The sequence below is a fragment of the Colossoma macropomum genome, unplaced genomic scaffold (assembly GCF_904425465.1).
Source record: "Colossoma macropomum unplaced genomic scaffold, Colossoma_macropomum, whole genome shotgun sequence".
Taxonomy (NCBI): domain Eukaryota; kingdom Metazoa; phylum Chordata; class Actinopteri; order Characiformes; family Serrasalmidae; genus Colossoma; species Colossoma macropomum.
Window position 1 is genome coordinate 1,460,807 of NW_023494784.1, and position 16,148 is coordinate 1,476,954.

General features: G+C 38.7%; 1 protein-coding gene across 1 annotated transcript in view; it reads right to left on the bottom strand.

The window, feature by feature from the left end:
• LOC118811314 (rho GTPase-activating protein 6) overlaps positions 1–15,897 on the bottom strand; it is a 37,508-nt gene extending 21,611 nt beyond the window's left edge. The window contains exons 1-2 of the mRNA XM_036575477.1: positions 15,703–15,897; positions 3,567–3,726 (exon numbers count right to left, since the gene is read on the bottom strand). Of these exons, the coding sequence (XP_036431370.1) occupies positions 3,567–3,726; positions 15,703–15,753 (211 nt within the window). The 5' untranslated portion in view covers positions 15,754–15,897. The remainder of the gene's footprint in view (positions 1–3,566; positions 3,727–15,702) is intronic.
• Between the last annotated feature and the right edge of the window lie 251 nt (positions 15,898–16,148).

The window sequence follows — 16,148 nt, forward strand, 5'->3', positions numbered from 1 at the left end:
ACCCTACCAGCTAATAACATTCAAATACAACATTATATATATATACATATATATATATATATGTGTGTGTGTGTGTGCGTGTGTGTGTGTGTGTGTGTATATATATCGCGGTCAGAAGAAAACCTTGCATCTCCATTTTTGTTGTTTTCAGTTTTTGACATAATTTGAAAATACCTGTTACTCTTTACACTGTGTGTAAATTTCATGAAGAATGGATCAAAAGAAACAGCCAAAAACTCTGGTTCCTTTGACTTACATTTCAAGTAAAGTATGTTTTTCCTTCTCCTGAAAAGTTAAAGGAGATAGATTTTTTTTCTTCTTTGTTTTGGTTGGTGGAGGTGTCCACTACCTTGAAAACTAAGTGAGCTACTTCAGATGAAGTGGACTAGACAGGGGGAGGTGATCGAGGGTCTGCTGCGTTTTCATTTCCATTTGAAACGTGACTGAAACATCCCTGACTCAGCCATCCAGCTAAAGTGGCTGAAGTAAACGTGGTTTGCGCTGTTTGTATGTTGCGTTATCTGCGCTTATTTGGGGCAGTTCTGACAAAACTCATATCTGAGGATGAATTTCGATTGGAGTACCAGATGAGCCGCTCACTGCTATTTGTTTTATTATAGTTTACGAAAGGTGTCCAGTTTTCTGAAATGAAAACATTTCCAGTTCGTGGTCATTATGTCGCTAAACGCCCCAATGTTTCTATCTTTGCCGTTTTGGTTTCTTGTATTTTTACCATGGTAACTGTTGTACTGTAATAAACTATGGCGAAGGCTGTAGTTATTTGACCAATGCATTCCAAATGTATTCTTTCTCTAAACCTCTTTGTATGTACAATCACTGCCAACCAACATCTCTGAGGCTACATGAACTGTCCAGTTCTGTTCAGTTCTGCTGTCCAATGCTGAAAGCCAACAGCAGGCCTCACATTTCTGACTCATACTGTGTTGACTCATTCTGTTATTCACTGCCTGCTGGCTTCAGTGTGTTTGGAACGATAGTTATAAATAAGTTTGATGTTTCACTCCAAATTAGGGCAGTTATCATCGATTATATTAGTAATTATACTAATCAAAATATCCTAGATACTGCATACAAGTAATCATATAGCTGCACTTTATAACAGAAATATTTAAGCCCATAATTCATATTCATAATAAATATTAATTATACAAAGCGTTCTTTAATCGTTCAGGATTCTACATAGAACTTTTACGAAAGAACCCTTGGAGCACCATCTTTTTTATTTTTCCTAGATTCTTATTTTATTTTATAGATTATATTTTATGATTTGTGCATAGAACATTATACAGATTTTTCTTTTATATATATACATATATATATATATATATATATATACTCTTCTTGGGCTACGTGGCCTTTAGTACTAGCAGCACAAAGCTATCAAAGATGAAGCTCCATCAGGAAGTGCTAAAATAGGCCCAGTGTGACAAATCCCATGACCGATGAGTCGGAGGGAAATTTGCATAAAGTGAATTAACCGTCTGACCGCTGTTTGTTACGGACAGAATGGGATTGCTTTTGGCTTAGCATGTGTTAGCTCACTGTCTGTGTACTGTTTTAAAGCATTTAACTACATATCTAAAGGCTCAGTCACCGAATTGTTTGCCAGTGAATTTCTATGAGTGAGTTTTGTGAAGTCTGACATGCCAATTTGCATCTTTGACCAATAGCGCTATGGTTTGAATGCAGTGACCTCATATGATAGAGGCAAATAAAGGGAAACGCTAATGTTAGCAGTGTTTAATCACAAACCTTGAAACATTTCTTCCCCACTGACTATGAATGAACACAGAAAGAGAGATTATATGATATGATATGATCTCTGTATTATTATCTTTACTTTTGTGTTTTTACTGTTTCTGGTAGGGGAGTTAGCCAGATTGCTAACTGCAATGCTAGCTCCTAGCCTAACTGCAGCTGCACGCAAGTCATCCTGCCGTGACCATCCGCACAAACCATCTACACTTTGTTTTTGCAACAGATCAGTATGCAGCACTATACTCTCGAGAGTATATATTTATCAGATATCATTTTGTTCACATTTGTGTTGTTACAGTTTCTATCGCACCAACATGAAGAATTTTTTCCGTCGCTAATCTTCCCGTCCAGACTCGCTCATGCCCATATCACAAAGAGACACGAACTGCAAATGTCTGGTGTAACTGCAGCTTTATTTGACCAATGTATTCCACATTTATTCTTTCTCTAAACCTCTTTGTATCTACATTCACTGCCAACCAACATCTCTGAGGCTACATGAACTGTCCAGTTCTGCTGTCCAATGCTGAAAGGCAACAGCAGGCCTCACATTTCTGACTCATACTGTGTTGACTCATTCAGTTATTCACTGCCTGCTGACTTCAGTGTGTTTGGAATGATAGTTATAAATAAGCTTGATGTTTCACTCCAAATTAGGGCAGTTATCATCGATTATATTAGTAATTATACTAATCAAAATATCAAAGTACTGCATATGAGTAATCATATAGCTGCAATTTATAACAGAAATATGTAATTTTACTTCATGTATATGAAATATGTAGCAAACATACATGCAGCCCTTAGATCCTGCTGGTGTGGGTTTCCTCTCTTTCAATGACACATACAATGGTGCTAATAGCTCCCCCTTGTGGAGAATTTGCAGACTGCTAAATACAGTTTTATAATGACTTCCTTTGTTTAGCGTTCAAATTGCAATGTAATCAGTATAGAAGAACATAAATTGAAACTGATGAAATATTTTTAATTGAATAATTGATTTTAGTCATGTATTTACGAGAGCCCTACTCCAAATGAAGATTTCAGAAAAATATTTAGTACGTCAGTGATGGATGTTTGAAATGCAGGATATTGTTGCTGTTGGAATAACTCTGTATCTTTAAAATGGTAACTTTTCATGAGAAAGGGAAAAAACATGTAATTTAAAGTAAGGAATAATTTTGGGCACTTCTATTGGTTCATTCTTCATGAAATTTCCATACAATGTAAAGACCAGCTGTGTTTTCAAATGATGCCCAAAAATGGAGACGAAAGTCTTTGATCCAACAGAGATGATAAAAATGTAAATTTCAAAGAAAATCTGATATAACTGACAGAATTATGTAATAATAATAAAAATAACAGTAGTAGTAGTAATAGTAGTATTAGTATTAATATTGTTATTAATGTGACCATCTCACTCCCCAGTCTATACATGGACACCAAACCACTAAAACAATAAATTTTTAACACTTTGTTTTTGTGATGTCACAAAAACCCAACACGTTTATCCACATACAGAGGTTTTACTCTGCCCACTTATTGTTTAACGTATAAGGAGTGTTTCAGCCTGAACTGCTTTTTCAATGAGGCAGCCAATCAGAGCAGAGCTCATTTACATATATCAGTCTTAAATGCACCGTAACAAAACAGCCTGTTTAATTGTGAAGGATAAAGAGAGGTTGGTTATAGTTATAGTTAACGTTATAGTGGAGCTCAGTGACAACAATAACATGCGAGAGAAATGTGTGATATGGGCCCTTTAATGATTAATAATTAATAATAACCTTTAGGGATGGTGATGTGGCAGCTCAGGTTGTAGTCCTGCAGCAGGCGGATGAAGGCCACTTCCTGCAGACGGACTCTCTCCAGCTCCGACAGGCTCTGCAGAGGAACAGCCTTCAGCTGAAAACAGCGACCGCAGACGCTCCTCCACGCAAAATCACCCTGATACACACACACACACAGAAAATGATCACACAATCAAACTTCAAATATTTGGGGACACCAACTAGCACACATGCTTATATACGGTATATAGTACAGTATATAGTGAGCTATCGTCTCTGACTTTACATCTACAAGGTGGACCAACAAGGTAGGAGTGTCTATTAGAGTGGACAGTGAGTGGACAAAACTCCAGCAGCACTGCTGTGTCTGATCCACTCGTACCAGCACAACACACGCTAACACACCACCATCACGTCAGTGTTACTTCAGTGCTGAGAATGACCCACCACCCAAATAGTACCTGCTCTGTGAGGGTCCATGGGGGTCCTGACCACTGAAGAACAGGGTAACAAAGTCTGCAGAGAAACAGACTACAGTCTGTAACTGTAGAACTACAGAGTGAAACTATACGGTCAGTGGAGCTGATAAAGTGGACAGTGAGTGTAGATACGAGGAGGACATCTAGTATGGACATCTGATTTTTTATGTCGAGGAAGAAGACTGAGGCAAAATGACTGTGAAACATGGGGCAGGACCCTGGGAACACTGGGATGACCCCCTGTGCCCCCACCACATTAACTGCGTTAGCTACACACTAAAAGAGTGATTTAAGTTAACTAGTATTATGCATTATTATGTAACTACAGCCTTTTCTGAAACAGTACATTTGCACTAGCAAACATTTACCTAATATTAATATGAATTACTTCACAAACGCTTTAGCTAATGGCTAATGTCGATATCTCACTCGCTAGTTAGCTAACCTCCACCCAAGCTGCAGCTAAATGTCACTCAGCCATTTCACTGGATCAGAAATACAGAAGCATTGTGGTTCTCCTGGTGGCTGGCCACACTGTCCTGTCCTGGCTGACCCGTTACTCAACTTAAAATAATTAACTAAACTTAAAACACAAATCTGTGGACAGCACCGCTGGGTCACTTTATGTTATAATCCAGGAGAACCTTCCAGAAAGTCCATGAAGAACAATAAGAGGACATCTGTGAGCTGCTTCCCGATCCAGAGTGTAACTCCGCGCCGGATTTGGTTCTCTTTGATCTGCTGTTAGAGTGGAACCTGTCAGATGAACCCTGTTTCACACAGGCTTACACACACTCATTATGGGGCTTTAGCGAAGCTAGCCAGTCGCTGTCTGCTGGCCCGAAGCTAACGGCACTAATCAAGTGACCTCAGGTATTTAATGGGCCACTGGACTGTCACGTGTCTTTTATGTATTTCATAATTTTCACCGTCTATAAGAAAAGAAAGTTGCTGAAATAATGATCCCACTGAAGACAGTGAGTTGTTTAAGCTGTTAGCGGCTAATATTTACACAACACTAGTGATGATGCCCCTATTTTGGCATTTAAAGAGGTTAGATTGGATTACTGATTACATCACTTCATCATAACCTAGCAGTCCAGGCCACATCACTCAAACAAAAGTGATCCTGTGGTCAGAAAATGACCAGTGATGAATGGGCTTAAAGCGGGGCTGATAAAATGCGCATCAACAGATGGACAACAGTCTGTAACTGTACATCTATATAGTGGAGCTTATGAGGTGTTTCTAATAAAGTGGCCAATAAGTGGAAGCACAAAGTAGGAGTTTCTAATAAAGTGGCCACTGAGTGGACACACAAGGACTGTGTTTCTAATAAAGTGGCCAGTGAGTGGAAGCACAAGGTGGGTGTTTCTAATAAAGTGGCCAGTGAGTGGAAGCACAAGGTAGGTGTTTCTTATAAAGTGGCCAGTGAGTGGAAGCACAAGGTAGGTGTTTCTTATAAAGTGGCCAGTGAGTGGAAGCACAGGGTAGGTGTTTCTAATAAAGTGGCCAGTGAGTGGACAAACAAGGTAGGTGTTTCTTATAAAGTGGCCAGCAGTGAGTGGAAACACAAAGTAGGTGTTTCTAATAAAGTGGCCAGTTAGTGGAAGCACAAGGTAGGTGTTTCTAATAAAGTGGCCAGTTAGTGGAAACACAAAGTAGGTGTTTCTAATAAAGTGGCCAGTGAGAGGAAGCACAAGGTGGGTGTTTCTAATAAAGTGGCCAGTGAGTGGATGCACAAAGTAAGTGTTTCTAACAAAGTGGCCAGTGAGTGGAAGCACAAAGTAGGTGTTTCTAATTAAGTGGCCAATGAAAGGAAGCATAAGGTAGGCGTTTCTAGCAGCCCAAGAATCTGAACAGTGTGTAACCACAGATCTCCAAAACACCAAAAAGGCGATGATAGCGGAGCAGCTCTGAACCAGCTAACACTCATCACTCACTGATGACCAGGTTATATCAGACACGCTAATGGCGACTAGCACTAATAAGTGTCCATGGAAGGAGGTGAGAAATGTGAACAGTGAACAGGGTAAGCTGTTTCTCAAAGCTTTGCCAAAGTAGTCTGACATTTTAAAACACATTTGCAATGCAGCAAAGTTGCTGGCACAGCATTTTATGATTTATTTACAACTGAATGCTCACCGCTGAGGGTAAAAGAGTTTAGGAAAACAGCAGGAAATTGATGTGCTGGCAAAAAAAGTGGCTAACATCACTGCATTATTCAGCTCAATCCCACCGGCTACAGAATCAGGTCCTGAATGAACAGCTTTTGTTCACTGTGCACATAAAAACTGTCCAGAAAGCACTGAATTGCAGTCGTTAAGGCCCAGTAGACAGTTCTGCACTAACACTGAGGCATGTCACAGCAGCAGCACTTGGCCAGAAGCCATTAGTCTCAGGACACTCCCAAAACACGTCACAGTGTCTGAAGAATATTTTGCTGCTGTTGGAGCAAAACCTCGTACCTCCAAAATGGTAACTTTACAGGAGAAGGAAAAACATACTTTACTTTTATTGTAAGTCAAATGGAACCAGACTTTTTTCTGAGTCATTTTGGGGCCTTTTCTTTTGGTCCATTCATCATGAAATTTACACACAATATAAAGAGCAACAGGCATTTTCAGAGGAAAGAAATACTCTGAATGAGATCTCCTCTCTGTCTCAGGTTCTTCTCCCAGACACAGTTAAGTCCAGTTTGAGATCAGAGTGAGACTTTAGCCATTTTCTCCTGTTTCTGAAATTCGGCTCCTGAGAACTAAAAGTCAGATTTCCTCACTTTGATCAAAATATGGATTAACTCTTTAGTGTCTGACTCGTCTCAGCCCAGTCTCAGCTGAGTAATATGTCCATAAGAAAAGTGTGAGATCTCATCGTCATCTGTCAGTGCAGAAGGAGAACTCACGCTTTTCTCCTTCATCACCAGAACTATTTCTCTTTTTTTTCCTATGGGTTTTCAAATTATGTCAAAAACATAAAAATGGAGATACAAGGTTTTGTTCCAACAGCAGCGATACTATATATATATATAGGTACTATTGGGGTGGTGGATCATTCTCAGCACTGCAGTAACACTGACGTGGTGGTGGTGTGTTAGTGTGTGTTGCGCTGGTCTGAGTGGATCAGACACAGCAGTGCTGCTGGAGTTTTTAAACACCTCAGTGTCACTGCTGGACTGAGAATAGTCCACCAACCAAAAATATCCAGCCAACAGCGTCCTGTGGGCAGTGTCCTGTGACCACTGATGAAGGACTAGAGGATGACCAACACAAACTGTGCAGCAGCAGATGAGCTATCGCCTCTGACTTTACATCTACAAGGTGGACTGACAAGGTAGGAGTGTCTAATAGAGTGGACAGTGAGTGGACACAGTGTTTAAAAACTCCAGCAGCACTGCTGTGTCTGATCCACTCACACCAGCGCAACACACACTAACACACCACCACCACGTCAGTGTTACTGCAGTGCTGAGAATGACCCACCACCCAAATAGTACCTGCTCTGTGAGGGTCCATGGGGGTCCTGACCACTGAAGAACAGGGTAAAAGGGGGCTAACAAAGTATCAGAGAAACAGATGGACTACAGTCTGTAACTGTAGAACTACAAAGTGCACCTATATAGTAAGTGGGGCTGATAAAATGGACAATGAGTGTAGAAACAAGGAGGTGGTCATAATGTTATGCCTGATCAGTGTATATAATAAATGAGTTTCTGGTTTACTTCCCAGTCCCTGACTGAAGAACCAGCAGTGACAGCTCTCTCTCCCCCGCACCTCAAAATAGCAAAAAGCTAACAACCCAGGCGAGTCTGGGCAGAAAGCAAACATCTCCCAACATCACTGCAATAAATTACTTTAAACAACAACAAACACAAAAACTCAACGACGCCAGTTTCTGGTTTGTTTCTACCTGATGGAGCATAAAACATTACACTCATAACAGTAACATTGTTCTCCTGCACTCAGACTGTACAGTTACAAATGCATGAAAGAGTGATTGCACAACCACTGATGACCATCAGGGCAAAATAAGAAAAGACAAAAATGAGATTATGAAATATTCTAAACTGCATAACATTGTACATTCTTGTGTTTTGTTGCTATTAGAGCTGGATAATATGGCCAAAAATGATCAGAACATATGTTCCCATGTCACTCAGTCTTGATAATTATTGGGTACTACACTTCTTTCCTAAAGCTCAATCTTAAAGGGCCCAAATTATAGAAAACTGAACTTTCCCAGCTTTTTGTAGATGAAATGTAGTATTGAAAAAAATAAGTGAACATTAGTACGTAAACATGATCAAAGTTTCAAAACATACCATTCACTCCGCAGTCCATACAGGCCATATATAGAAACTAACTGTTTTTCTGAGATCATGAGAAGCAACATATTCACGTTACCCATCCAGCTACAGTAGTTTAGCTGTAGCACAATATGAAGTACAACCCCATTTCCAAAAAAGTTGGGACGCCGTGCAAAATGTAAATAAAAACAAAATGCAATGATGTGCAAATCATTTATACCCTATATTTAATTTAAAATAGTACAAAGACAACATATCAAATGTTGAAACTGAGAGGGGCAACAAAAGACTGGTAAAGTTGTGTAATGCTAAAAAAAAAATTGACAACAGGTCAGTAACATGACTGGGTATAAAGGAGCATCTCAAAGAGGCTGAGTCTTTCAGAAGTAAAGATGAGAAAGGGTTCACCACTCTGTGAAAGACTGCATGATCAATTAGTGCAACAATTCAAGAATAACGTTTCTCAAAATAAAATAAAATCTCTGTATGTAAGGGACGAGGCCAAAAAACAGTATTTGCTGGCCGTAATCTTTGGGCCCTCAGACGGCACTGCATTATAAACAGACATGATTCTGTAGTGGAAATCACTGCATGGGCTCAGAAACACTTCTGAAAACCACTGTCTGTGAAAACAGTTCATCACTGCATCCACAAATACAGGTTAAAGCTCTGAAATGCAAAGAAGAAACCAAATATAAACAGGACCCAGAAACGCTGCCACCTTCTCTGGGCCCAAGCTGATTTAAAATGGACTGGGGCAAAGTGGAAAAGTGTCCTGTGGTCTGACGAATCAACATTTGAAATTCTTTTTGGAAATCATGGACACTGTGTCCTCTGGGCTAAAGACCACTCAGCTTGTTATCAGTGCACAGTTCAAAAGCCAGTATTCATGATGGTATAGGGGGCATTAGTGCACATGGCATGGGTGACGTGCACATCTGTGAAGGCACCATTAATGCTGAACGATATATACATGTTTTGGCAACATATGCTGCCATCCAGACGACGTCTTTTTCAGGGAAGGCCTTGATTATTTCAGCAAGACAATGTAAAACCACATTTCTGCATGTATTACAGCAGCATTGCTCCATATTAAAAGAGTCCAGGTGCTAAACTGACCTGCCTGCAGTCCAGACCTGTCACCATTGAAACATTTGGCGCATTATGAAATAAAAAATACGACAAAGGAGACCCTGAACTGTTGAGCAGCTGAAATCCTGTATCAAACAAGAATGTGAAAACATTTCACTATCAAAACTACAGCAGCGTTTCCTCAGTTCCCAAACGCTTACAGAGTGTTAAAGAAGAGGTGATGAAACACAGTGGTAAACAGACCCCTGTCCGAACTTTTTTTGGAACATGTTGTTGGCATCAAATTCAAAATGGGCATATATTTTTCAAACAATAATAAAATTTCTCAGTTTCCACATTTGATATGTTGTCTTTGTGGTATTTTCAAATAAATATGGAGTTTAAATGGTTTGGACATCATTGCATTTTGTTTTTATTTATATTTTGCACAGCGTCCCAACTTTTTTGGAAATGGGGTTGTAATATTTTTATCCAACATTTACAAGAATAAGCTAATGCAAGCTAACTCTGAGCTGGATAAATCAGTTAAATGAAAATGGTAAATGCTAGTTAACTCTGGTAACTAATGCTACTTAACCCAGCTAACACTACTTAAGTCTGCTATAAGTCAATATCGAATGTGAGCTAAATGTACTAAATAAAAATAGCTAATGCTAGAAAACTCAACTCCAGAACTTGTTGCCATCCTTTGAGGATCCCTCATGTTTTCAATGCTAGCAAAGCCAACAGACCACTATGAACACAAGCTACTGTTTTGATTCCACTCATAACAAACTACAGCTGTGTTCATTTACATCACAACGGCACATTATCGCATCACATGTTGCAACAAGAGCCACTTGAGAAAGCTGGGCTATCTGTGCCTGAGATCAAATGAAAAAATGTGTTAGCACCAGTGCTAAAACTTAAGAGGCTAACTTCAGACAGCAAACATGGTGTGGCTAAATAACTGCATTTGAGATGAACTGAAAACTGTTCATTTTAAACCTTTAAAGGAAAAAAAAACAGTGGTTGAACGTCTTTCTACCTCCAGATTGTTTATGTGTATGATGTTCACTGTGATTAGCATCTTCAGCGTCCACAGCGAGGGCTATCTGAGGTCATTCCTCAGGGTTAGACACCACAACACCTCCGAACGTTTCTAACAATAGCCTTCCTGATAATGCAGCACGAAGAAAGTCAAGAGCAATTGTGTACCTTCAACTTCGCGTTCTTCCTGTCATTCAGCCAAAAGAGGCCGTTCTACAAGGTCGGACCGCACGACGTCCTAAAATAAAGGTGCCAAAAAGGGATTTTTGCCCAGTGAGATAAAAGAACCACGTTTGGTTCTTTAAAAACCTTTAAATGGATGATTCTTTGGAGTCATTGTCTGTAAATGAGATGTGTGAGGGTGAAGAACATAACCATAATGTAAAGGTTCTAGAAAAACCCAAAGCAGTCCATAAAAGGACTGCTTTCGGCTTGCTAGCAACGGATGGTTCTTCAGAGAACCAATTTCTGTAAATGAGATGTGAGCGTGAAGAACTTCTTTTAAAGTTTAAAGAACCTCCCCATAATGTAAAGGTTGTTTACATACAAGAACTACTTCCCTAACAAAAACCTTTAATGGTTGGTTCTTTGGAGAACCATTTTTATAAATGAGATGTGAGCGTGAAGCACCTTTTTGAAATGTAAAGAACCCCCACATGCTATAAAGGATCTAGGAGTAACCCAAGGTGGTTCTTTGCACAATGCCATAAAATAAGCACATTTGGTTCTCATAAAAGTTCTAGAAAGAACCCAGAGCAGATCATAAAAGGTCTGCTTTTGGCTCCCTAACAATGGATGGTTCTTTGGAGAACCATTTTTGTAAATTAGACTTGCGAGTATGAAGAACCTTTAAACGAGATGTGAGTGTGAAGACCCTTTTTAAAATGTAAAGAACCTCCACACAATGTTAAGGTTCTAAGACAAACTCAAAGTGGTTCTTTGCGCAGTTCCATAAAAGAACCACTTTTGGTTCTGGTAAAGATTTTAGAAAAAACCCAAAGCAGTTAATAAAGGGACTGCTTTTGGCTCCTGGATGGTTCTTTCTGGAGTTCCACATAATGTAAAGGTTCTAGGAAGAGCCATGAAATTGGTATAGGACCTTTACGTTATGTAAAGATTCCTTGAAAGGTTCTTAACAAATCTTTTTTCCAAAAGTGGTTCTTCAGGGAACCAGCAGTGGTTCTTCCATGGCATCAACTGTGGCACCTTAGAGGGTACAAAGCTGATGGGTGTTGGATGAAGATGAAATGTGCGGAAAAATGAGAACGTGTGGTGTTTTTGTCTTCACAGGTTCTCTTACTATATGTTAGAACGGTAAATCACGCTCGTCCTTTATTGCTATGAATGGAAAAAGTCCACAGACGTGGACGTCAGTGTGGGCTGGTGCTGTAAGACCTTAAAATAGCCCTCTTGCTCTCCACGCCAGAGATCCTGATTAACACAAAGAAACAGGAAGTGCCTCGTTCTGGGCGTGAGCAGCAAATTTCCACCTCCATCATAAATCTCTACCTCAGGAGTGGACGAGCGTCCAGAAAGCATCCATTAGAGCTTCGTACCATCTGGGAGAAATCTCTTGCTTCATTTACATTCCCCTGAATTTGGTGGACTGCTGCTGACAGGGACGCTACTGAACCTGCGGGGGCTCTAAGTGACGTCCTGCTTGGGGGTCCGATCACATAAATTTTTTGCACAATTAATTAACACAAGTTAAAGAAGTGATTAATAGAAAAGTAATATAAAAGTTTAATAAACGTTCAGATCAGGGAGCACGAGATATGATTAAGTTACAGTCAGTGAGTGCGTTTACATGCACTTAATAATCCGATCATTATCAGATTTCTGCAGTTATCTGATTATTGCAGTTGTGTAAACAGCACACTCTGACTTCTTAGAACAGATTTAGGTCTATAAATCTGATTGGGAAATCTGATAAAGAGGCTGGATTTGAGCTCAGTAATGAGGTTTCTCAGTGCATGTGAACTCTCACTCTGATTTCTTTCGTTTCTCTCAGTCTGAGCACGTGTGAAAACAGAGCGCTGTCCCGGAAACAGCGAGCAGCATCTAACACAGAACCTGCGAGACCCAGTACAGCACTTTTGGAGCGACGATGAAACCGGCTACATGCTAGACCAAATGAAGGATTTAAACATTCTTCATCTTCTAGATAATGCATGTTTATATTTTTAGCTAAAGTGACTTGTTTTAAAAATCCGCTCCTGAAGTTTGAGTTTTACATTTACGTCACGTCTTATTCTGTGAGTTTACTGGATGGTTGTAAAGCAGAAATCTGATTACTGTCCCACTCATTTTCTTTTCTCTCAGTTTCTACATTATCTGATTACCCAAGAGCATGAAAACACACTGAACCAGTTACTAACACAATCTGATATTCTGAAGCTATCAGATTATTAAGCGTAAACACTGAACCAGTTACTGATGCAATCTGATTTTCTGCAGTTATCAGATTATTAAGTGTAAACACACTGAACCGGTTACTGACCGTTATCAGATTATTTACATTTGCAGCATTTGGCAGACATTCTTATCCAGAGTGACTCACAGTTTGATCATTTTACACAGGTGGGTGAAGGTAGTGTTAGGAGTCTTGCCCAAGGACTCTTATTGGTATAGTGCAGAGTGGTTACCCAGGCAGGGATTGAACCCCAGTCGTAGAGGGAAGAGGTGTCACCCACTACACTACACCAACCACACAAGACTATTGAGTGCATGGAAAGACATATATATATATATATATATGTGGATATATGATGATATAGTAGATAGATGTGTGTGTGTGTGTGTGTGTGTGTGTGTGTGTGTGTATGTGAATAAAGTGTGCCATAACTTTTGCACAGGACATATTTTATGTTTCATTTCTCTCCAATATAATAAATTCAGGTAATGGACAGGAACTGTGCATTAAGATGTGTAGCGGTGTGTTCTCTGTAGTGGATGTATTGATTTATATCCACTTAGAAAATCGACAAAACTTTTGCATATGACTGGAACTGGACTCAGAAACGGCTCCGGCTGCCAACCTTTTCAACTTTCATTTCTTTTTTTCGGTCCAGATGGTCGACTCAGCAAGTGTTATTTTGATGGTTCCTCAAATACAGTGAACTTCTTGTTGAGGATAATGTTGAGGTTCTCCTCTGGAAACAACCCTGCAGAACCTGTAAACGATGTGTTGGAGTTGTTTCTGTCCAAATTCCGGCCGTAACAGCATTTCTGGAAGGTGATGCCACTGAAGCAAAACCTACTGTCCGGTCTGCACAGTTCCGGCACTAAAGTTACCTCCCTCTGGTTTTGTTTTGGCCAGTATTTTGGTTCAACATGTTTCACCCCCACTTCCTCCTCCATCACTACAAATATGAACAGAAGAATCTGCCGTCTTTATTGTCAGTTCACAATCTGAGAACTCCAGTCAGACAGACCTGAACAGGCAGGGCCTTTTCTGGAGACCACGGTTTACAGTTCGGCTGGACTAATAGCACAACAGCACAAAACCTGTGAGGGGTTTGGCTGATCTCTGTTAGCCAGTACATTCTTTACAAAACAGCGTATAGCAGCCAATTTAAAAGTAATAGCAACAGTAAGAAGCTAATTAAAAGAGAAAAGCATGTAATTTAAATAGTAACTTACAGTATCTAATTTAAATAGTAACATATAGTAGCTAATTTAAATAATAAAATATAGTAGCTAATTTAAATAGTAACTTACAGTATCTAATTTAAATAGTAACATATAGTAGCTAATTTAAATAATAAAATATAGTGGCTAATTTAAATAGTAACTTACAGTATCTAATTTAAATGATAAGATATAGTAGCTAATTTAAATAGTAACATATAGTAGCTAATTCAAATAGTAACATATAGTAGCTAATTTAAATAGTAACATATAGTAGCTAATTTAAATAATAACATATAGTGGCTAATTTAAATAGTAACATATAGTAGCTAATTTAAACAGTAAAATATAGTGGCTAATTTAAATAGTAACATACAGTATCTAATTTAAATAGTAACATACAGTATCTAATTTAAATAGTAACATACAGTATCTAATTTAAATAGTAACATATAGTAGCTAATTTAAATAGTAAAATATAGTGGCTAATTTAAATAGTAACTTACAGTATCTTATTTAAATAGTAACTTACAATAGCTAATATAAACACTGACATATAGTAGTTTCTTTCAATAGTAATAGCACCTACACATAGTAACAAATAGTACATAATTTAAATAGCAACTTACACTATAATAATTTAAACAGTAAGTAACAAAGAGTAGATCATTTGAATAGTAACATATAGTAGTTTCGTTCAATAGTAACATTTAGGAGCTAATTTAAATATGCACATTCTGTGAATAGTGACTGATAGTAGGCAACGTAAATAGTTACATATAGTACCTAATTTAAAAAGCAAAACACTGTAGTTTCTTTAAATTGTAAAATACAGTAGATAAATGTAAAGTAGCTAATTTAAATATTAATATATAGTAGCTAATTAAATTTGTAACACTGTGGTTTCTATAAACAGTAATATATGGTTTCTAATATAAATAACAACATACAGTAGCATCTTTAAATAGTAACGCACAGTGTAGTACCTCCTTTAAATAGTGGATTAGTACATTATTTATATAGTAAACGTCACTGTTCTCGGAAGAAAACCTCGTATCTCCATTTTTGTCGTTTTTCAGTTTTTGGCATAATTTGAAAATATCTGTTTCCTTTTACATTGTATGTGAAATTTCATGATGAATGAATGAAAAGAAACAGCCTAAAATGACTTGGAATAAGGTCTGGTTCCATTGACTTGCATTAAAAGTAGAGTATGTTTTTCCTTCTCCTGTAAAGTTACCATTTTAGAAATACAAGATTTTGTACCAACAACAGCGAAATACTAGTTTCTGTATATGTTAATGTATAGTACTTTAAAAAGAAAACCTCTTGAACTACAGATTTCTTGTTATGTGCTATATCTATAATAAATATTATATATATTATAATTAATACATTATATGGATTAGGACATTACCCAGGAGATCATATCAGATCAGTCTCAGTGAGTGTTATCTGTCTGTGTTGCTGCAGTAGCTTCATAATCAGTAGTGAAACCTGATCATTCCTGGTACTAAACAGGAGAACATACAGAATAAATCCTAAATCATTTCTTCTAAAGCTGTAAAATATCTATAATCTGAATATTGTGACTTACAAACTGTGCTTTTTCTCCCATTGTGCAAGGTGGCAGTCCTCTCCAAATCATCTGCACCTCCACCTCTTGGAAAACAAGCCCCTCTTCCTGAAGTCTGACAGCGGGGAGGAGGACTATGGAGCTGTGTGGCGGAGCTGAACCTGTCTGAGCGTTTGCTCCGGGGGGGAGGCCGAGGGTGGAGGAGGAGTGATGAGTGCTCGCACAGCGAGTCTGCACTTGCAGTGTGTGTTTGTGCTTTTACACTTTACGCTGAACTGACTGTGAGATTCTGCCTGAACCTTTACTACGAGATTTACTGCAACTAACCTGAAACAACCCGTCTGCTCCTCATGACCATCAAAGAGCCCAAAGCTTTTATTTTTCTTGTATTTTGCTTTTCAGTCAAAAAGCAGTCGGGCTGAGACACTCATTACTTGGGCGGGGCTAAATAGCTGTGAGCTGAATAG